Here is a 23,408-nt window from a genome sequence, read left to right as displayed (position 1 = left end):
GCTAAGAAATCATGTATTTTGTGACTGCTATTGTTAGTAAGATAAGAACTTAAATATAAAATACAACAGAAAATGAAATAATTCTTTCCTTCTTGCAGAGTTTTCTCTGTGATTTCATCTTGGGCCAAGTTTCCCCCCCGCCCCTCCAAGGAGTACAAAAGTGAGTTTGCCCCTCACCTCAAGCTGACGGCTTGAGTTGCAAACATCTGCTCTGGTACTTGTATTACAACTTGCTGGGGCTTGGCAGGCACCTCACCATAGTCTTACTGAAAATTTGAGAGCTTCCAGTAGCCATGCTTTTTTCAGTCATCTCAAGTGTGCACCATGATGAATGCAAAGCTCCTAGAAAGTTGCATATTTGACAGTTCTTCTGTTTTGTGAAAGGACCAAATGTGCATAATGATCTGAGCTGCTTCTGGCATTAGACATGTCAAATGGCTATTTGTTAGCTACATCCAGCAACAGCTTAAGGTAAGTGTGATGAGGACATATTCAAGTGAAATAGCAAGAAAAATTCTAATTAGGCAAGCAGAATGCAAATAATTAAAAATGAAGAGGATAAAGGATTGCAGTTACCTATTCAAAGCGATATTTGTGTGGTCTTTGAAGTTTGTGATCTACTAAACACTGTTAAATACAGTTGTCACTTGGTCTGAAACACCCCCAGCAGCTTGCACATTAGTTTGTGTCACATCTGGCATTCTAGGCATTGATAAGTGCTAACATGTTGTTAGGCTGTTGTCAGTGTGGTGGCCAGCGGATATACGTTCCAAGTAGTGATTCTTCAACAACTGGTACATTTGCTCTCCACCACCAAAAGTATCTCTGAAATGTATCCAGCCTCCTTGGAGAACATCAGTGTTGGCGTGCATCAGGTCTTGAATCTGCCCCAGATCCCCTGCGGTGGAAGTGTGCCTATACCTTTCAGCCTTGGCTGCGATTTCAAAATTGAAGAATCCAGTTTGGCTTTTATGTGCCTGTCTCAATATTAATGATAGGACAGATATCATAAAAATTCTCCCTATAATTAGTTGGCTACTGGCAAACAAGCTGATCCTGAAAGTGCAGAATCATTGATCTCTCTTAAAGAGCAAAAGGAGTCATTTGTCTGGATTTCTGCTCTGCAGCAGACACCCCATCTACGAGTATTGAGGCCAAGCTTTGAGTTAACTTCTGCTTGGCTAGGGCTACTGACTGGCAGAAAAAATGTAACAACCTCTCTTCCATGATTTAAAAGCAAGAACGTTCTCTTGAAGAACAATAGCGCAGTGGCATTTGTAGCTGTTTGGTTTGCTTTGCGGGTGCAGTTATTTTGGCATTAACCTCACACTGCAGAACAAAACTTGAACTTTGCTGCATTGCAAGCCAGAAAGAAATTGTAGGAAATAAGTTAACAGGTGAGCAAAAAACAGAAAGACAAAAATTTGACAGGAAGAATAAAATAGACTCCAAATGACCAGTGAGCATTTATGCCCCAAATTTTGAAGACAGCTTAATTAGTAATTTTACCATCAAGTTGATCAGTCAGGTGCTTAGCAGTTGAGTCCTTCCCTACCTGCCTGCCGAGGTGCTAAGGTACAAACTACTTAAAGCAAAGCTGGGATTATTCGTTTACCTCTGGTAATAGGAGATCTACTTAAACCTCTTGAGTCAGTTGGGTTGCAACTTTCTTAAGCGCTTTTCAAAATGCCAACCCAAAGTTGGTTCTGCAGAAACCAAGGCACCCACAGATTAATAATCTGTTTATACCACTCCAAAATATGAATAAAAATAAATTTTCTGGCTGTTTCACTACAGCGTTTGAATGACAGACCTAGAACAGCATAGAGCCTGGCAAAGTGTAGGTAATGATGAAGAATTAGATGCCTATAACAAAAAATAACACTTTTAGTTGAGTTTCAAGGTTCCATGTATGATAAGGAAGTAGTCTGTTGAGTTAATGTGGTTACCTCAGAGAACGTGCCAAAATGAGTTATTTGGTGTGTGCACAACTTGGCTTAAATCAGTGTATTGCTTTTTGGAATGTTATTTGCTTAATTTGTAGCAGAATGAAATCTGGTGTGTCTTAGTGTGTCCCTAGGTCTTCATCAGGCTTATACTGTAGCATATACATATATATTATATATATATGTCTCTACCTATCTGCTAAAAATAAGTCATTTAACTTGTTAGCACTGTAGAGTTTCCAGTAATGAAAAGAGTACAAGGTACAATCATTCCTTTGTAACTCCATGCATTTCTCCACGTGTATTTTCTTCCAAAGCATTAATCTGTGATGATGATATGCTGCATATCAATTTTTATTTGTTTGATAAAGAACCTAAAGCTATTCTATTCACTGTAACATGGGAGATTTAACAGTATTTTGCTAAACAGCTTAGGATCATGTGCAAGTTATGAGAATAATTTCAATGTGAGAGCTTTACCATTGAACCTGAATTTACTTCCTTACATTGCTGAGGTTCCACTTTAATTTTTCAGAATAGAGTTTAAGCAGGATTTAATGCTATATAATCCTCTAACCTCTGCAAAGACAGCTTTCACCCTTAAAACACTGGGTGGATTGGCTGGTTTTTAATTCCCGGTGGTGTGCCGCCTCCGAAGTTCTGTGCTGCCCGATGCTCCGGTGGCTAAAAGCGAAAGTCAAAAACAGATGTAGGCTGACCTTAAAGACAATAAATAAGTTTCCCGTTCGTTGTAGAGCGTGCAGCGAAAAGAGGCGGGAGCAGAGCGGGCGCCGCGGCGGGGCCGGGCCGGGCCGGGCCGGGCCGAGCCGAGCCGAGCCGAGCCGAGCCGCCGCCGCCGCCGCCCGCTGGGTGCTGCCCGCGCGCTGCCGCCGCCGCTCCGCGGAGCGCGGCCGCTTTCACGCCTAGGGGCTGTTTCCCGCCTGCGGAGCCTCTTCGGCTCCGTCTCAACTGGATTAATGCGCTTTCTGTAAAACCCCTTCTCTGCCGAGCATTTCCCGATTACATATAAACCTTCTGGTAATGAGGCAATCTCGCTTTGACTGTCGTTTTATTTGGCTAAAAATCGAGTTTTTCGTATAGAACACCTGTAGAAAATCTTGATCTCATATTATTGACACTTAACATCTTACGTAGGAAAATTAATGTTTAAAAAGATGGTGACTTACGCCTCAGCACAGATCACCACAGTTCTTTAAAAATTCTGAGACATCAACAGAGAAATCACGGAGACCCCTTTGGAAAGCTCACTGCAACTAATATCTTTAAAACTATGTAGGGGCAAGGAAATAGAAAACCTTGCTGCCAGACTGGATGAGTAAGTGATAAAATAGTTCAAGAATAGTTTAAGGCTATCATCCGCCCTAGAAGTAAGCATCCACTCTTGAGGAGCGACCCTTTTCCATCCGCGGCTGCACGTCGCTGGCGCGGGAAGGCGAAGCGAGGACGCTGCCCGCGGTGGTAGAGGGCTCCAGCGGCAGCGGGCCCGGTCACCAGGCCCTGGGGGTACCAATTCCACCGTTGGTCCTGCTTGAGGCTTCCTTCTGGAAGCCCCGAGGCCACAGCTGAGCCCCTTGGCCCGAAGTGGCTGTGTGAAACGCGCTCAGTTGCCGTGGGGGCTCCCAGCTCCACACCACCATGCCCGCCGTCGGTGGGGGGGACCGCCACGGCGCCTGCTGGTCTGCGGCGTTTTGCCAGGGGTCTGCAGGCTCGGGGTGATGCAGCTAGAGGCATGGAAACCCGGAGCCCAGCCGGGGAGAAGGTCTAAGGCACCGTTGCTCCTCAACACTGAGAGGGGAAAGGAGGGGGAACGGCTTGCTGGGCCGGTATGGGATGCTTTCGCTTCAACTCACGTTACTAACATAGGACAAAAACGTTTTACGCTCTCCACTTATAGCGGAACATGGCACTGTCTTTTAAAATAAGATGCACAACAGAAACAAAAGCTTGTTTTAGCAGCTTTCCTTACAACAGCTTTATGTATGGAATATGGATGGACGTGAATATGGGACTAAAACCTAACCTTGTTTTGCCCCAAATCACCCTTTATTTCCTAAACAGCTACCTGACTATTTTTTAGTAGATCACAGAGTTACTGAGCACTAAGATAAAAATAATCTGTGTTACAATGCTTTTACCATATAGTAGGCTTACCTTATAGTATGGTATAGTATCGAAAGGACAATACTTAGTACTGGATAATCTTCAGTACTAACTATTTCTAGGACAACAAGGATTTAGGATAGCTCAGCTAAAGAAAAAGCACCCAAATTAATGCTGGAAAAAAGAGATCAGGCCTCTGAAAATGGAGAAAGAGAAATCGGTAGCTTGAATGACCAGGTAAAAATTAATGAGTACAACTATTGCAGGGCTTCCATGGATAAAGTTTGCTTTGTTATCCTGTTTTTTGTTTAGACTTTTTAGTATTTTTTTTCAGAAGAAAAGCTATGCAGGTACTGCAAATTGCTGTTACTAGAAAACACAGTATGGTCTATGTTGCTATTCATTTTCCAAACTCCGTGCAGCTGCTGAAGGCTGCTTCAGTTACCACTATTCGTGGTTAGTGAAGTGAGACACTTTGCAGAGTGAGTACATGCATTTAACCACACGTTTTTCTTTTCTAGTTGAGAAAAAATTCACTTATCTTGTTTTGTTCCTTCCTTTTAATTCTTTTTCCTGATTTACTTGTTACATTTTTGGCCAAGACAACCAGAAACCGGAGCTGTAAGACAGAACAGGCAGGGTTATTTTTTCCTCTTTTCTCCAAAACTGGAAAATTGAGGGATAAATTTGGGTGCCAAGGGTTTTGACTCTCTGTGAAGGTGGTTAACAACGGCAAAGGCGAGCAATTCTCGTGCGACGCTCGTGGAGAGGCAGGGAGGTAAGCGTGGCAAGGCTGGGAGCACCTGGCGGTCAGGCTGTTGTGGTCCGCTCTTCCTTCACTGCAGCCCCCGCGCCAAGGCTGCGAGGGAGCTGATCCGCGGTGCCTCTGGCGCAGGACAACACGCTTTTGCCTTGATGCATTTCCTGTGCGGAGAGAAGGACAAGAGATAACCAGACGTGTATGTACATGGCCGAGCGTTGTCATACGCCCCTGAATTCAAGTGCTCTGCGAGACCTCTGTCCCGCTCACAAGGTATGGAGCAGCCGCACTGGGAGTCCAGCCCGTGTGCGAAGGACCTGATTTCAGCAGTGGTGAATAACGCCGCCGACAGGAAACCCGTGCAGCAGGAACCGAACGCCTGCTATGGAACAGAAAAACGCTGTCGGCAGCGAGGCTGTCTAGAGCGGCAAAACAGCGCTAGCAGGGAGGTAACAACCGGACAAACGATGGGGACGAGCGAAGGAGGCGCCAACAGCGGTTGCCCTAAGAGCTGTGTTTCTAGGGTCTTTAATGTATATGCTAGCTTCTTAGACATGCGTGATCTTAATGTTTCACATCTTTGCCATATGGGTGCATGTTTTTTAAATTTAACCAAATGACCATTTTCAGGCCCACAATTAATCTGCTTTTCCTTCACCATAGCCTAAGCCCTCCTTCCTTATAATGACTTAATGTTACCGTAGAGCGAATAGCATTGTCTGTGATGCATGTGTTAACAGAACTAACGATAACCTGCTCCAATTAAGTGCTGAAAAGATTTCCAAGTTTCTGATTCCACTGCAGATGTATCGGGCGGGAACCTGCTGAATCCTGTGGCAACCCTGGATGGGGCAGCTGCTGTTATTCACGACTGAGAGTTCAGTCACGACTGCAAACCCCAAAGCACCTGGCTTCTGGGGGAGCTCTGGCAACTGGGGGAGCTCTGCGTGGGGTGGTTCCTCTCGTTTCCCAGCTGCAGTGTTGGTAGGTCATCAAGTCACTTAACTTTTCGGCGCCTCCATGTCCATCCATGCAATGGACAAAACTACGTGTACGTGCCTGCTTTACAGCGGGAAGGCTTAGGAGGTCTCAGCTGGTGGCCATCGGGGCAGGCTCATTTTGGTCGGGTGCCTCCGTACAGTGCCCTGTACAGGGTCGGGGCCAGAGTGAACGAAGAGTGAGAAGCACCAAGCGGTATTGCCCAAGTGCTGCTGTAATATCTACCATTTCTAGGAATATCATGATTATACAGAGCACCAGGCCTAGGGGACCTGAGTGGACCCGTGTCTGGCCGTGTCCGTGGGCTGGAAGAATCCAAAAGAAAGCATGTAAAAAGTTAGTTAAAAAGCAAAGCAGAACACTTATAGGGTCATATGCTTGTAACAGCAAGAATAAATGGGTTTTCAGATTTTTTTTTAAGCAAGCAAGGAAAAAAGACCAAATGCTGGCTGCCAGCACAGGTCTGATCGCAATGTGTAAGGTTTACAGGAGGAAGATGCCACAGGCGTTTTTTTATGTGCCAAGGGAATGGTTCTTTAAAAGCAAAAGCATTTTCAGTAGCTTTTGTAAAGTAGTCACATCTTCTTTGGTATGGGGAAGGGAGGTGCTGAACGGCCTGAGAGGAAAGGAGAAAGCCCAGAGCAATTCGCAGAAGCCAGGAGGAGGACAAGCGGCAGATGTTCCACCAGCTGATCTCCAGAGGTCCCTGCCGACCTCAGCCCTTCTGTTTGTCCTCTTGCACCGGATCCATATAAATGGATTGGAGGTAGCGTCCCAGTCGAAGCATTTACGATCTCTTACTGCAAATCCGAAAGTGACTTTACATTGGCTCAGTGTGGTAAGAGACGCGAGGCTGAGTGCGAGTACTGCAGCAGCAAAGGTAGGGCTGGAGAAGGGGGAAGGGGGTTTCCGATAGTTGCATAAACCTGCACGCATTCATTTACGAGGCCGGCCTCACGCCGCACATTTTTTGTGGTTTTCCAATTGCCTTTTAATAATAAAAAGCATGCCCTGTTGCCTGGCAAAGGAGCCACACAAACACTAAAACGACTGTTTATCCGGGCGCCTGTCAAGGGCATTACTCACGCCAGGGGAGCGCGGCCTTGCCGCGGGAGCAGGGAGCGAGGCTCCCGGAGGCGCCTCTCCCGGCGGCTGCCGCTCTCTGCCCGCCGGGCCGCGTCCCCGAGCGCCAGCGTGGGAAACCCGCGCGGCGCGGCGCGGCGCGGCGCGGGGGCGGGGCCAGGCTTGGGCACGCCCCCCGCGGCCCGCCCCGCCCCTCGCGCCGTTGGCCCCGCCCACGCCGCAGCCCGCCCCGCCCCCTCGCGCCGTCGGCTCCGCCCCCGCCGCTCGCCGCGCCCCGGCCGCGTTTGGCCGCTGCCGCGCTTCGTTTTGCATATTCATGAGCGCCGCGTTCGCCCTGCGCCAATGGGGAGGCCGCGGCGGCCGCGCTATTAGCATATGCACCTCGTCGGTCTGCATAGAGCCGCCGCCGCCGCCGCGGCTCGCAGCGACGGAGCGCGGCGCGGCGCGGCCGGGACGTTGCCCGCCGCCGGGGCCGGGGCGCGGGAGCCGGGCGGGGCGCGGCGGGGCGGGGCCCTGCGCAGCGCAGCGCAGCGCAGCGCAGCGCAGCGCGACGCGAGCATGGCCGCGGCGGCGGAGGCCGCGCGGTACCTGCGATGAGCGGCGGGGAGCGGGCGGCGGGCGGGCCGCGCCGCGCCGCGCGGGGCTGAGTGCCCGGGCACGGTGCTGAGGGCCCGGCGGGCCGCCGCCGCCGCCGGGCGCGTTTTCGCCCTTCTATTTTTTCCTTCTTTTTTCCTTCCTAAGTGATTTTGTTCCCGCGGCTCCGTGCGGGCGCCGGGCGCGGGCGAGCGCGGCCGGGGGAGGCTGGCGGGCGCGGCGGGGCCGGCGATGCGGTGCCTGGCGCTGCTCGGCCTCGTCGCCTGGGGCCTGGGCGGCGCGGCCGGGCCCGGCGGCGGCGGCGGCGCCTCCCCGCCGCCCTGCCCGGGCGCCTGCAGCTGCGACGGCGACGGCGGCGTGGACTGCTCCGGCCGGGGGCTGGCGGCCGTGCCGCCGGGACTGAGCGCCTTCACGCACGCCCTGTGAGTCGGGGGCCGGCGGGGGCGGGGGGCGTCGCGGGGCCGCGCTCGCTCCGCCGGGGCAGCCGCGCCGCGGGGGCCGCTCCGGGCCCTCGGCGGGGCGGGGGCGGGGAGGGGCGAACCCCCCCGGGCCGCCGCCGGTGCGGGGCGAGCAGCGCCGCGGAGCTGGCTGCTCGAGCCCTGCGGGCCAGCGCGGGCGAGCCTGCTCCCCCGAGCCGGTGTCCTCCTCCTCCTTCCCTGGAAGGCACCGCAGCCCGAGGCGGGCGCGGACTTGGTCGTGCACGGAGCTTAGTGCTCTCATTTCATCTTCATTTTTCGGAGCTTTCTGAAGCTTTGGCTGAGGCGGGAGCGCTGCCTTCCGCAGCCGGCTGGCCGAGGGGGGATTTACAGCTTTCAACATGGTGGTTTTGCTAATCCACCAACCTGTTAAGTTTCACAATAAAACCTGTCAGTCTTGCCCCGCTTCTCAGCAAAGATTTAATAGGCTCTAGCGAGGCCTTGTGCGGGCCAATGGTCAGGACTGGTGTTGCTGGAGCCTCGCCGCCGCGGGAGGCTCCGCGCGGAGCGCGCCGCGGCCGCTGCTCCGCGGGCGGCGTGAAGCCCGCGCCGGGCCGCGGGGCCCCGCGGCGAAGCGGCGCCGTGCAGCTGCCGCTCTTCCGCCTGCTTTTCGCTAGGAACCGGCCTGCCTCTGCGTGCTCTCGAGTAGCTGTGCTGAGTTACTGGCGTTCTCGTCTCCTGAGCAGGAGCCTTCCAGTCTCTCCTACCTGTTTGGGTTGCTGCTCGGGCTGGGTGAGGGACCGCTGCTGAGGCTAAATGCTCGGAGTCTTTCACTGCGTACAGTACAAGTTACGGGTCTCGGTCGTTAACGATTACTTGCGTTTAATGCTTTGTTCCTTTTCGTGATCATAGTGCTTTCCCTGTGGCAGGAGCGGTGGTTTGCTAGTGTTCGGGGCAGGCGGTTGGGCACTGCCCTTGTGAAGCCTTAGACTAGCTAATAAACTGTTCTCTCTCCCGCCCAGGTAAATAGGGATGTTACCAAACTCTGTAAAGTGCTTAAGCCTGTCCGGTAAACGCTGCTTTGCAGTGCAAGGTTTTATGACTGCGAAGTTGTTTGGTGATCTCGTAAAATCGAATTGGTACATCCCTGTGTGTCTGCAACATGGTTTTCATCGTCTAATGGTTTTTTTAAGTCGTCATGGCTGACACCCATTACACATAAGGTTGCCAAACAGTTTCAGTTGTAACTTGCTATTTACTATGCAGGTAGACTTCCAGAAGCTGACTTACGAGCTCACGTATGGTGTAAATGCGGAGACGTGCATGCATCTGAGGGTGTACCGAGATGTGTTTGCATTGAGAGTTTAATTTGCTTTCTTTAAATTTGAGTGGAAGGCTTTTAGCTATTTCATTCTGTCACAGTGACAAATATTCTTTCTCCCCACTGTTTTAGTTCTTATTTCTTTATTTCCAGAGTGAAAAAATGGGTACCTTGTTGATGCCTCTGCTTTTGAATAGTCTCTGTATTGTAGCAAGGCCACCAGGACTTTTGAGTACATACAAGACAGTTCTGTAGGTAACAGAAAATACAGTTTTGAACCTGCTCAGGCTGGGCAGTGTGCAGTTTTACCAAAGGACCTGAATTAGTTTTGGGAGGGAGGGGAGAAAAAAAATCCTCCCCCGCCAGTATGTCTGTGTCGTGGCAAAACCTTACCTATGTGAAGAGAAGAAAATTTTTGTATGCCTCATGTCAGGCAACATAACTGCCGGGAAATTCCCTTAGTGTAGGGAATAAAAGAGTAACTACAGGGCTATTCTTTTTGATTATAGCCATAGCAGAAAGGAGACCTTAGTTCAGACAGGGCTGAAAGGGGGTTTCAAGCATTGTTCTGTGAGACTAAATAAAAGTTATGCCTATATTTTTCCTTTGGCCAAGAGAGAGCAGTTGAGAAATATTGCTCATGATTAACCTAAGTTGGCAGTGAAGGAGCTTTGAAGCAACTGAGAACCATAGAAGGGATTTGGCATTTTAATTTTTACTGCATCTGTTTTTCTGAAGTCTTAATTTCTTTGCCTGGACTTTAATAGTTTAACATAACTTTCAATGTGCATCTTCTAAATATAGTCATATTTTTTTTGGTCTGTTGTGAAAGGTTAGACAATGATTTCAGGAGAGCCTCAAGTGAGTATCCTTCTGGATTCCCTTTCTCTGCTTATTTCCTTGATACAAGCACCTCAACTCTTTACTGATCTGTTGCTCATTCTTTGTTCAGTTGGGGTTGGTAGGAGGCTCCTCCAAACACAGCAGACATTTAGCAGAGCGTGCGTTGAATGGACAGCCCAGAGTACCTGCTCCTGGCTAAATGCATGATAACCGTAGCATTGGGAGCGAGGTGAGAAGGAAACTGCAGGACGGTGTAGTCAGTTAGGGATAGTTGCATCAGACCTAGCCGTTTTGAAAGATGGAATAGCTGCTCATTACTTCTGAGTCATAAATGTGCTTTTAGAGATAAGATTTGAATGAAGTTGATAGGTAGTCCCAGCTGCAGGTGTCCTGGTGAAGAGCTCTTGGAAGATACGGAAATGGCCTGAAAGGGCAGAGGTGGCTACGCTGGAGGCAAATGCTCTGACCAGCCAAAGGTGATGGGATGCATAAGGGGGAATGTAAAGGGGGGACAGGGCTAGGGATAATTACCCTTACTGTAGGCAGCCATTTGTTTTGTATAATTTAGATAGGTGTTGATGTAACTCTTAATTACCAGCTGCCTGTTTCTGTTTATGAAGGTTGTAATTTTGCGTTGTTGAGAAATAATTGCTGTCTAGCAAGTTAATGTACCTATGCAATAATGTTAGAATCTTTTATTTAAAAAAATGCAGTACATTCCTGATCTTTGCAATTTTTCATGCTATGGACTAGGAAGCGTTCATGATAATAGAAGAAAGTTATGGTAGGGTGCTTTTATGCTTTTGTTTCTTTTAGATATCAGTTTGAGAATAAAAATTCCATCTTTGGAGGTTTGAAACTGACATGAGTCTTGTGCAGGATAAAATTTTAGAAAATAACTTTGGAGACATCTTACATGGGTCTGGCTGTCTTTGGAGGGTTGCCCAGCAACCATGAATAATGTACTTCCTTCTCACTGCCTATAGTTATATTTTGGGCATATTTTAAGTATGAAACAGTGAAAATAATTTTCTTTCTAGTGCTTCTGATAAACTTCTTCTGGAATTATTCCCTCACTCCTACGTGCTTGTATGTTCATGGGAGTGGCAGGGTCCATTGCTTTAATTTTACTTTCCTCTGGTTGTGGAGGGAGTGCTTTCAAGCCTCAGTTATCCTAAAATCTTAACACTTCTTTGCAGTGCTGATACGCAGATGCTAGAATTGCACATTTGTTTATAATCTGTGCTATCCTCCCTGTAAACCCACAACTGCTGCTTACTTTTGTTTTAAATGCACTTCAGTTTTACTGTGCAAGTTCACTTAGCCTTCCCTACTTCTAAATCCATTGCCTTCCAGAAAAATAAATCACCTTACCCATTTTTTTCCCCTAAAAAATAAATCTTCATGATGAAGTAGTCACCTTGGTCTTTTGGTTTTTATAACCCATTTAACCTAATGTTGGCAGTCTTTGTGTGTGCTGTATTGTGCACTAGCTTTATAAGATCAAGATGTTGCAGTTGAGAAGGATCTCAAATAATTATTTTGTAACGTAGGTTTTTTTCAGCAGCTCTTTAGAGCTGCTGATCTCCTTTGCCATATACAGTCTATCTAGAAGTACCTACGCAGTCATAGGCATTTGAGTTAGATTTCCTGCTCTACTTTTGTATAAACGGTAAAATTACATGGGTCTCTTTGGATCCAGCGAGGCTTACATGTTTTCTTTTGTCTTTTCATCAGGCATTTTTATTTTTTATTGAATGATGATGAAATGTGGTAGGTAGATATGTTTTCTTTTAATACGTCAGGTACACAAATGGATGTTTAAGACCAGCTGTTGTCAGATAAGCACGGTAAGGACCTGGCTGAGGCTTTGTGAATGTTGTCTAGAAAGGTTGTTACGGTGAAGAGTAAAGATGTCAAGACGAGACCTTGGGTCTGGAAAATGTAACATAATTGCAGTCCTCCCCAGATAGAAAAGCCTTATCTAATTAGAGATTTGAAGGTTTTGCAGTTGCACTTTTTTTTTTGTCTTTTTAAAAATGTGCTCTCTGTAATTCTTTTGAAAAGACGTGTTCATGTCACTTTAATGCAAATATTTCTGTTAATCAGCAGAAACATTATTTCTTTGCTATAATATCTTCCGTTCCCCAGTGTGTGCAGCCCTGCCTTCCTGGGATTGTATTAATATGACAGAACAAGGAAATAAAGCTGACATAAGACATACCTGTTTCTCATAACTCATTTAGAAAATGTTAATTAAGATGAAAAATAGTGCTTCGTGTCTTTGCATCTTCATATCTTTTTGGTCTAAGTGTTACAGACATCTCTGCTTTATTTTGCCCTGCCAGTGTGGACTGTTTACCTGGCTCTGGGATCTCCCTGGCCTAAGGAGGGACTCAAAAATGTGTGTGCAATATCTAGCAATTAATGGTGGGCAGAGTCTGCCAGAGGTTTGGTGTGTTTTTTTGACTTCAGTGGCAGTCTTTACAAGAGTTTTCACTGCAGGGTTGGAGCTTTTATAATTCATAATTCATCAACTGACCTATTTGTTGATCATAAAAGAAATTCACACTTTTCAGTAGTGCACAGAAAAATGAAATCGTTGTTTTAAAGTTGTTTAATATTTTACCCTTTTCATGTTGTTCATGTTTCATGCAGCAAATTTGGCATTTGGTTGCTATCCCTCTTTTCCTCCTACTTGCTCCCTCCCTTACCCCTAACAAAGACTGGTGCTCTACCGTAACACCTGTTTTCTCGGGTATTTGGCATTTATTTTTGTGTCCTAACCTCATTATTTTCAGCAGTATGTCATTTCTTGTGTAATACTTACTGGCAGGGGTTCATAATGTGACTTTCCTCACTGCAGACTTACCTCAGTATTCCCCAAAAAAATCAGACCTCAGCGTAAGCAAGTATACAGTAGTAAATAATTACCTTTTCAGTTTTTGAGAGGAATGTAGTAGTATCTGCTTGAGATGGAAAATATGGAAGCTGTAATACAAGGACTCAAAAACAAAACCAAACCCAAAGAAACCACCTCTGCAAGCAACTTTATTGTTTTGTAGTCCACATCTAAGGCAGCTGTTTTTGGAGAACGCAAGGTCTTACTTACCCAGAGAACATTATTGGCCTACCTTTCAGAAGGGTTGAGCAACTGTATCTCATTTTGGAGAGAATGGGGGCTGTTTGGCTGCAAGAGGGTCTCCGAGCGGCCGGTTGTGGGCTTCTCGCCTGGCCTGCTGCCTGCCGATCATCCTCTTGGTGGGAATCACGTGAGCTGGTGTTGTGTTTGGGCTCTGGAAGATTTGCAAACAGCTCAGGTTGACCTACTCCTTGTTTTGCAAATAAGCACAGGAATGAAATGAGTGGAACTAGTTAGTGTCAACCTTGCCATTGTGGGACTCTGGCCTGTAGCTATTCTAGCAAGAGTTGCCTGTGCTTCATGCTGCAGCTCTTTCCTGCAAAGTTGTGGTTTGGGGGATTATTGATGGAAGAAGCAAAAACTCAAAAATAGCTTGGAGAAGAATTCAGAGAAGTCTGCGTGATCCTGGCGACAGAGGTGGAAGAGGGTAGCTAAGGAGAGGAAAAATAGGCAAAGAAGCGCTCTCTAGCATGTTCTGGAGAGTGAAGAAAAGAAACGTGTAAGCTGAGACAACAAAGACTTCGATGTTATGAGACCTTTTTTTAACAGAGGTGTTGAAAGCTTTTCCTGTGTTAGGGGCCTGGCTGTCCTCCCTAGCTAGTAGATGCAGTAGTGGTTGTGGTGATGTCCCAGAGACTTGCTAGTGAAATGCTCTTCCATAATTTTTCATATCTGCCTTTCTAATACTGCTGCAGTTTTCTCGTAAGATATTCTTAAACTGTGGTCTGAAAAGAGATTTCTGGCTGTGTGATATTGCTTCTTAATTATTTCCCAACACTGAGTTGTCCTGTAAACCCTCTTGGAAGCATGCACACAGTTTTCAATACTTCTTTGGCGGATACAGAGGCTACTAATTCAGCTGATTTGGAATTTTATGTAGCAATGGCTGTTTATGGAGTAGCTTGAAGAGAGGAGACAAAACTCCTGACATTACTGTGTCAATCCAGTCTTCGTTATAGAAAAGCTTGAAAGCCTTTGTTTTAAAATCTGATCCAGATCTGTCAGGTTTGGGGATCTAAGTAAAACTGTCTCCAAATCAAGATCAGGTAGCATTATATATTGTGGGGCCTGGAAAGTGTACTTAAATAGTGAGGAATGGCATGTGATCTACCTGGTGAAACAGCTGACCTCATTTTTCAAAGTGCTGAGTTATTGCAACTGTCAGTGAGTTTCACTGAAGTCAAAGTTTCCGGTGTTTTTGGATGTTAAGTCACGTATTTTAAAATACACAATTGAAACAGCAGAATGCCTTTTATTTTATGGTTGAATGATTTAACTGTTATATAGGATTGTAACAGGCTCAGAACTTCCTACGGAAAATGATTTGGAAAAAAGGTGGGTTCCCCCCTGATTCCCCTATGACAGCAAGGGCTGATTCTTTACCTTGAAGAGAAAGCGAAGAAGACTCCCAGGCGAGGTGAGGTGACGTTCCTGGGAGTGTTCTGCAGATTGCTGGAGGGATCAGGCCCTCTGACGGTCAACAGCTGTTTTCACAGCTTTTGCTAGAGCGTTTGCTTATTTTAAATGTCAAAACTCTGTGTGTGTGCTTGCATGCGCTGTACGTGGTTCTTTTCTTTCCCCAGCCAATCCTGGAGGAATGCTGAGTCTTGCAAGGATATTTTTTCCCTTAAAATTTTTGAGCAAATGTGTTTGGACTTCTAAGTGGTACACAATTAGCAGTGAATCATGAGTAGGTGTGCAATTTCTAAGGTATGCAAGGGAGGCCTAAACCTGTCTAATTTAGCTTAATAGTGCTGCAGATGCGGTTGTGTATTTTATAACCGTGTTCTGTGGAAATGTTTTTTTTTTTTTTTTTTTTTTTTTTTTTTTTTTTTTTTGGGAGTTTTCCCATTACCTCCTTGTCATCTGTGTAGTTGCACATGAATAGCTTGACCTCGTGCTGCAGCAGGGAGACCAGTGTGGCTGGGCTTTCAATAGGCATGTTGCGGACAAAGAAAACATGGAATATTTCATTCCTGCCTTTGCAAGCTGCGCACAGGGCTCTAAGGGGCAGGGGCTGGAGGCTTCAGGCTTCACGGCACATTGGTGTGCTAGCCCCTCGGTTCACCACGAGTTACCAAAATGCTCTTGCCAACGGTTGTGCTTCCCGTGGTACCCTGTGCAGCTGTGGAAACTGAATCCCACGTGTCCAACAAATCCGTTTCGGCAAGCCAGTACGAAAAATGTGCAGTTAGGTTCCCTGTGGCTGTGCCACGTTCTTGACAATCTGCAATATGAAGTGGCGTTTTTTCTGAACTATCTGGGCACTGTGGTGGTTGGTATTTATCTCCTGTTTAAAATTCTCTTTCATAGGATTTTAAATGTAATTCTTTCTTTAGAAATTCCCCAGCTGGCTTTTTAAACATTGATCCTGTACAGCAGTGGGTAGCTACTACCCGCTTCGTGAGCGTTTTTGAAGCTCCTCTGGAAAAGTGCACCTGAAGCCTGCAGGTTTGGTGTTGCCGGAGGCAGCTGGTGTTTCTGGGCGAAGATCTGTCTGTTCTTGCTGATTTGGCTGGGCTCGTGGATCCAGTTCTGAAATGTAAAAGCTGTGAAGGCTATTTTCTTTTTCAGGTGGCATTGTTGAAAGCCCTGAAAATGTGTCAGTGTTTAACTACAGGAGAACCTTGCTCAGACCAGGAATTATGCCTGTGGCTCTTAGCTGTCTGAATTATGAACCTCTGTACATACCAAAGGGAGCCTTGCACTGATTGCAAGATTCATGTATTTAGGTCCATGTTCACATGTTCTTTAGGGGAGATTTGCAAAGCTAGAGGTGGCAGCAGTCTCCTTGTTCTTCCCCTTTATTTCCAATTTTACTTGATTGTCTGCCCTTTTGAGGCACTAAATGCTCCTGCTGCTGTTTCCTCTGGATATCTCCTTGGAGTCCTAATGATGTTTACGGAAGTGGCAGGGGAAGAGCTGAAGAGAGAAAAGGGTGTGATTCTGGCTCTGTCGTAAGTTCATGAGGTATGGAGTCCCTGCTCTGAAAACATGATTGTTGTTGGTTTGGACCCGGACAGGCTCCTGCCTTTGGATACTTTTAGCTGCAGTTGGTCTTAACACTTGGTTTAAAAAAAAAAAAAAAAAAAAAAAAAAAAAAAAAAAAAAAAAAGGAGAGAGAGAAATAAAATCTATGTGCTAATATTGACCAAACTGTTAATATTTTACAGAACTAGTGAGTCTTGCTAGGTGTAGAAAATCCATGCCTTTTCCAAGGGCAAATCTGCTGGGCTGAGTGTTTAGTGGAGATGCTAAATCTCTTGACTATCCAGGTCAGTTAATTTTTTTTTTTGAACTGACTTGCTCTTGTTTGAAATCTTATTTTCAGAAACTTCAATTGGTTTATGTGCTCTTTTAACTCTAATTTCCTCCCCCCTCCCCCCAACAGATTCTAGCTTCCAGGCCAAACATGTGCAGTACCCTGATGCTTAGGAATGTTAAGCAGAGTTTGAATGTGTTGCAAGGAGATGCAGCAGTCTTGATCATTCCAGCAGAAGCCTCTGCAGTTGGGCAGCCTGGCCAATTTCTCTTTGCCCTGCCCAAATTTCTTTCAGTTCTTCTAAGTAACGGTGCCTAGTTTTTCTAAGTAATTTTAAAGAGAGGACTGTTGTTCACACAGTAAGATAGCTGCAGTCTTGCTCAAGAGTAGGATTGCTATGCTGTCCTTGTATCTTCAGTCATATGAGAGAAATTATTGTGATCTAATAACTATCTATATTGATTGGAGAAATTCTGTAATACACGTGGGGTTAACACATATTTCCAAATATCCTGGATACTTGCCTCAGCAGATATATTCCACATCTGCTTCAGGTGAGTGTATCACCTGCTCTTGGTTGATTCAGTGCCATTAGGAATAGGGAGTAGTGGAATAACAAAATAAATGGTTTAAGTATCCTTCCTAATGCCACTTAGCAGTGAACTGAGTCTTGAGAATTTGGTGGCCTGTCTGGCTTATACTGCAAAGGGTCATGTTGTTTCTGTAGACTACTTTCCTGTGCAAATTGTGGACCAGTTTGTCCTTTGCCATCTGCAGTGGGAATGGACAGAGCTTCTGTTTTATCTTTCTGTCATGTGAGTGTCTTGCAGAAGACATCCTTGGGGGCTTGCTTGGTTGGAGCTGGTACAGAGTCACCAAGGCTGCTCAGGCCCTCTGGTATAAGATATTTTGGGGGCGAGAAGAAGCTTTGTATATTTTGGTTTTTGAGTGTGTTTGTTGTCTTAATGTCAATGCCAGACTGATTTTCGCCCATATAAACTTTGTTACTGTAATTGAGATGTCATGTAATAGAACCAAATGCTTCAAACCATGAAGAATGTAATGTGGAAGTTGCTTTGTAATTGCAGAGTTAAGAAATCTTTCTCCATGAATTTCTATTGTGTCAGTAGAGAGCGTGTAGCTATAAATCATAGAAATCATAGAATGGTAAGGTTGGAAGGGACCTCTAGAGATCATCTAATCCAACCCTTAGCATAGCCCCGTACGGGGATTGAACCCGCGACTTTGGCATTAGCAGCACCACGCTCTGACCAGCTGAGCTGATACCTGCCCTTAAATACCTTGTAATGTGGAGATGATGATGGTTAGTTCCCTTGCTTTGTCCCCTGATGACTGAGAGATGTGTATTTGAATGCTTCAGGCTTGGATATAGCCTACAACACATTGCCAAGAGAGGCTGTGGAGTCTCTACCCTTGGAGATATTCAAAAACCGTCTGCATGTGGTTTTGGGCAACACGTTCTAGGTGACCCCGGTGGAGCAGAGAGGTTGAACTAGATGATCTCCAGAGACCCCTTCCAACCTCAGCCCTTCTGTGATTTTCTGATACCCTGTTAGTCCTGCCTGACAGCTGCTTGTCCAGGGCACGCTTAGCAGGGTAACGGGAAGCTACAGCACTGTCCTGCGGCTTCTTGTTGTATAGGATACTGGCAAACCAGTAAACATTTGTGGGTGTCTCTACTGCACTTCGTCTACTAAAACAACATTTATCTCACTATTGTCCCCTCCATTTGTTGAGAAAACAGCTGGACTTTGATCTTTTTTGTACAGTCTTGGAGCAGTAAATATTAGTCATGACAGAACTTGGTATGCCGTCACCTACATGGAGCTGGATCAGTTGAATGTCTAAACATGTAATGAATACTATTCTAAAAACTTTAACAGGCTTTCTTTAATGAGTTATTTTTTTTCCCTGCTCTGTTTCTGTATTGCGGCATTTAGCAGTGACGACATCTCTGAGTTATCCCTACAGTATTTCTATAGGTAGTAACTGGACATGTTGGTTCCAGTGACAGCCTCTGCTCATGCAGTCCCCTGCCACGTTTCATGCTTCTGAGGGGCTGGGGAAACTGAGGACGCTACATAACACTTACGTTGTATGTATGTTTTCAAAAAAAACCCATTTCTTTCAAGGAACATAAAGTAGAAGTGATTGTGCTGTTATGCAGGAAAAGCACAGAAAATACGGAGTGCTTACGATCACTCTCGTCTCATGTTTTAGAAATTAAGTTTTAGTTGCTGGTGCCCTCTTGAAACTACTATGTCAAGCAGAAAAGTGACTTCCAGTTTGAAGTTAACAGGTGAAGGACAGCATGACTTATCAGTGAAGAAACAGATGTTATTACAATATTTCCAGTATTGTAATAAGTCCTTTATAGCTCTGACTTTGAAAATGAAGAACTGTTGAGTAATGTGATAGTGTTTGTGTTGCAGTGCAGTTGCAGGTGGTGGCACAAGCACCGCTCTGTTGTGCATGCTTGGAGGGGTGTTGGTACATAGAGATACAGCTCTGAAAATTAACATGAGGGCTTTGCTAAAGGGCTGAGAGACAGATGATTCGAAAGCCTGTAGAGTTTGTAAAGGAAGCGGAGCACTGCTTCTGGGCAGTGCTCATGAGACTGGTAACAGAGCTCTTGAACCATATGCATCTGCAGATGTATTGGGAAAGCCTTAAGGTCTGCGCAGCAAACACTTTGCTACTGTTTTTGGAGCTTGAACACACAGCTATGGGCTTAAATGGGATTTGTTTCCTGGCTTTTCATTACTAAATAGCTTGTTTGTTTGTTTTAGATCTCTGAAGTGTGTGGGATGTTAGAAATAAGAGTATTTTCTTCTGCCTTTAAAAGCAGTTATATGGCTTATTTTCAGAGAACATATGCAGATTGTCGAAGAAGCTTCAACAAAGCGAAGTGATTGTGATTTTTATAAGAGAAAAAAAAACAAGCGAATCGCATTCTGTTACCATCTTAGTAATAATGTGTTGCTAATGTCTTTAAAAGCTTCTTTGCCCCAGATTGGCACCGTAGAATGAGGAGATTCTGTTACCACTTTTCTTCACAATCTTTTCAGGGTTGTGCAAATGACTTTCATTAAGTTTCTGCACAATAGCCCAAGGCTTTGGAGGAAGCACTAGGCTAGAAACTCATCACGCTTGTTCCCATATGTTAGGTTCATTTAACAGTTTCCAAAACAGTGGCAGCTGAAATCCAATAGGCTTTCTTAACGTTGACATTTTGGTCATATTTTAAGCATCTTTAACTATTGAAAGATACTATCTGTGAAGAGATTAATGAGCAACAAGTAAACTATGTTGAATCTAGGCTTGCAGAATGCAGTTTAACTAGTTTAGGTTTCAGCATGCTCGTGTTAATTACTGGATTACTGCATGTTTTCTCATTGGGGGGTGCGTAGGAGAAGCATATACATTTACACAATGAACAGTGAATGAAGTTCAGGAATACTGCATTTGTGTTGCCTAAACAGTTGCACTTTAGATTACCCACTGCCTTAATTTCCTTTCAAGAAAATTGTAGATAGGTCTTGCTATCGCTTACACTTGATTACTTCATTGTTAGCTTCCCCTATGTGATTTAGCATGCACAAGCTTAATTATTCTTTTCTGGCCTAGAGAGAGAGATTTCCTTCCAATAATTGCCTTCGCTGCCCTTTACCCTCCTGCACATTCGTTTGTTTGGAGAAACCGAGTTGCTTGGTAAGCAATTCCAAACAAGGCAGTGCCCGAAGCTGTCTTGGAAACATAATTTATACCCTTTACATAGTATGTTAAGCTTCAGTTCACGGGAACCCAACTACTAGAGGTACTGAATTAGCAAGCTCTAAACACTTCTCTTTTAACTAAAGGCAGTAAGAATTCAACATAAAAGCATCAGCTTACACTGCACTGTCATACTGTAGTGGATTGATACAGGTAGAAAGACATGGAAATTTAGATCAGCAAATAACTGTCAAATTAATGGGTGTTTCTTCTGACAAATATTGTAGCTACTGTCATATGCTGTTTAGGTTAAAAAAGAACAACTTTCAAGATGAATAGTGCTGACCGACTATCTGCTGCTGTGATAACAAAGAAATACATATGTAATTTGGGGGAATTTTATCTTTCTGATTGTTCCTCGTACTGTTCTTCTCAGTAGATAGTATGAAGAAAAAATGGAAAATGCAAATGGTAAAGACCAATGTCAATATAGCCGATGATTTCTTTGTTAAAATCTTCTTATTTTAAGTCATTGGTAATTACAGGAGATATGGCCTGTTGATCACTTCTTGGCATATGTGGTAGAGAAATAGTTCTTACAGCTTTGTCTTCTGCAATTTATTTTAATCTGTATGCTATTAAGATACAGTCTGATGTGTCAAAGGGATGGGGATGCTTCCTTCTATACCATGTTTACTGTAAATAGTCCCTACATTATTTTAAGTACTTTGTGGTAAATATAATGAAAAACAACAAAAGATTCTGTTTGTGTTGGACCCTTGGATATACAGTGCCCTTTTTAAGATGGGATAATTAGTTCACTGTACTATTAATTTTACAGTAAATATCTGTTAAATGTAGAAAAATAAGTTTCAACCTAAGAATTTTTTTTTGCATTCTTTCTTCATTATCTCTAGATGTTTGTTTAAAAGCAGACAAGAACAAAGTGTTCATGTTTTAAACGTTTACTCATTACTTTTAAGTCTTAAATTTTTAATTTCTGATCAGCTGAAGTTTTGCTTCTGCTTCTAAAAGTTAAAATAAACTATGGTACCCTGTAGTGTGGCACATGATTCGCTACACTTTATATTTTTTTAAAATTTGGTAGTGCTTCTAAGATGTGCTTGTATTTATTGTGGGATCTGACAAGCTAATTGCAGGGCACTACTTCATTTCTGTTTACCAGTTTTTATGACATGTAAATGTTGATGTTAAATAGATATATCTTCTTCAAAAGTTAAAAGAGGATATGGCTTACCAGTCTCAGTAAAATCTTTTCCACTCTCAACTTCTAGGGGGTTAATTTTAGTATCATTTCACAGTTTCGCTGGTCATAGATTGGAAAGACTGTTCTAATACAATATGTTAGGAATGTAACTATATTGGTGGAGGTACATCATGAAATTTGTACTGGGGAAAATGGTGTGTTGATAGCACTAAGATGACCATATTTCGGGTAGGCTTTGAGCTGCATCACAAGTTTTACTGGTTCCAAGTTACTGATTTAGTAAAACCCAGAAAATCTTTTAATACATAAGAAACTGGGCTTCTCTGAAAGTAGTGAAAACAAGGAAAACAAGATCTTTTTATTAATGTTGCCTGGGAGGAATATTCTTTGTCCGCCTTCATGAAAGTTGCGTCTTCACTGCATCATAGAACGTTTTTACTTCAGAATACTCATGTCATTACATCTTCCACATGTTGAAGTTTGTTGACCAGAGCCCTTGACGTAGAAACTACTGTGTATTTCTTTACCCGTAGGATGGCTGTTAAACGGTAAAAATATGCCCATGTCTTTGTGTGGAGAAAGCTAAAGAAACAAGGGTTCACAGGTGCTGTCTTCTTTACGCGGTTCATCAGTTCATCTGTAAAATCCGTATTGCCAGGAAGGTGCACGTACAGTTCATGTCTACAAACATGCTAGAAATGCAGATGTTACTTGCTTGTATTTTGTGTGTCCCTTTCTTTTCCATCACACATGCGTTAGATGTGTTTATTTAAAAATCGATCCTATGCACATGATTAAACTTGACAAGCCTTGATCTGTGTTGCGAAGAGTGGGCTAGATAGTTAGTGCGGTAGGTCTTTGTTGTTCATGTAAATACTTGTAATGCGCTATTTGTATTGAGTATGCTGTTTTTCTTTTGACAGTTCAGTTAACACTGTCCAAAAATTTCCATGACTATACCTATGTAAAAACTTGAAAGATTTTAATCACTGAAGAGAAAACTTAATCTTTTCAAGTAAATTAATAGTAACAAGTGCTCCCTTGGCCTCATTGGTTTATAATGGCAAAGGATGACTATCAATTCTCTTTTGGCTCAGGGCTTCTTTCCAGAATTCAGAAGATTTCAGTGGCTTTTAGAAAATGTTTTTTCTTTAAAATACTAGAAAACATACTAACTGTTCTTACTGCTTTGCATGCTTGTGTCAGCAGTGGTAAGTATTATTAATTTTTATTCATCTTAAGGGAGAATCCAGAAATCTGGAGCTGTGCTATCACATTTGATTGGCCCCACTAATCAGTTCAGGACATGATTCATGACCAGCAGAGCTGGCTGGCCTCTGATGTACGGCAGCTGCGCCAGCACAGCTCTTCCTTCGCTGATGCAGCCCATCCTGCGTGGGACGGGGGCGAGGGGAGGCGGTCTGGGTAAAAGAGCAGCTTCGCTGGTAAAAGCCGCTTGTGTGCAAGGAGGCGTCCTTCGCCGAGCTCTGCAGCCGCTGCCGCGCTTACCCTGGCAAAGCGCTCCTTTTTGCAGGCCTTAGCTAGCTTAAGTACTGAGTGTCTTGGGTGTTGAACATGCACCCAGTAAGAGGCAAGTCTTAGGTGTTCGGTGTTTTACTCATAGCTATGAGTGTGATCTGTTTTTTTAACATTATGTTGCAGTAGTGTGTGTTACTTCCAGCAAGAACTTGCATAACTTTGCTGTGCTATGTAACACGTGGAAACATACTTTGGGCTGTTCTGGGGTTTGAAGTGTCTTCTATCAGATGCTCTCGTGAGGCATTGTTAGCAGCAGCGTATGCATCTGGGTTGTAATTCAGTTTGTGTTGGGTGTACTTACGGTGACAACTGATGTGCCACTTCATGAATTTAAATTATTTTGCTCTTCTTCCCTGCTGGTGAGGAGTTCCTCTTGAGCTGCTCTGGCAAATAATCCCAGCCACTGTCAGCAGCGGAAG

General features: G+C 44.7%; 1 protein-coding gene across 2 annotated transcripts in view; it reads left to right on the top strand.

Moving 5' to 3' along the window:
• The first annotated feature begins 7,734 nt into the window (after window positions 1-7,734).
• Window positions 7,735-23,408, top strand: part of LGR4 (leucine rich repeat containing G protein-coupled receptor 4) — a 78,997-nt gene continuing 63,323 nt past the window's right edge. The window contains exon 1 of one of the 2 annotated variants that reach the window (XM_062577181.1): window positions 7,735-7,925. In XM_062577181.1, the coding sequence (XP_062433165.1) occupies window positions 7,735-7,925 (191 nt within the window). The remainder of the gene's footprint in view (window positions 7,926-23,408) is intronic. The other variant, XM_062577182.1, reaches the window with a different exon arrangement.

The sequence above is a fragment of the Rhea pennata genome, chromosome 5, assembly GCF_028389875.1.
Source record: "Rhea pennata isolate bPtePen1 chromosome 5, bPtePen1.pri, whole genome shotgun sequence".
Lineage (NCBI taxonomy): Eukaryota > Metazoa > Chordata > Aves > Rheiformes > Rheidae > Rhea > Rhea pennata.
This window is presented reverse-complemented; position numbering and strand designations above follow the sequence as displayed.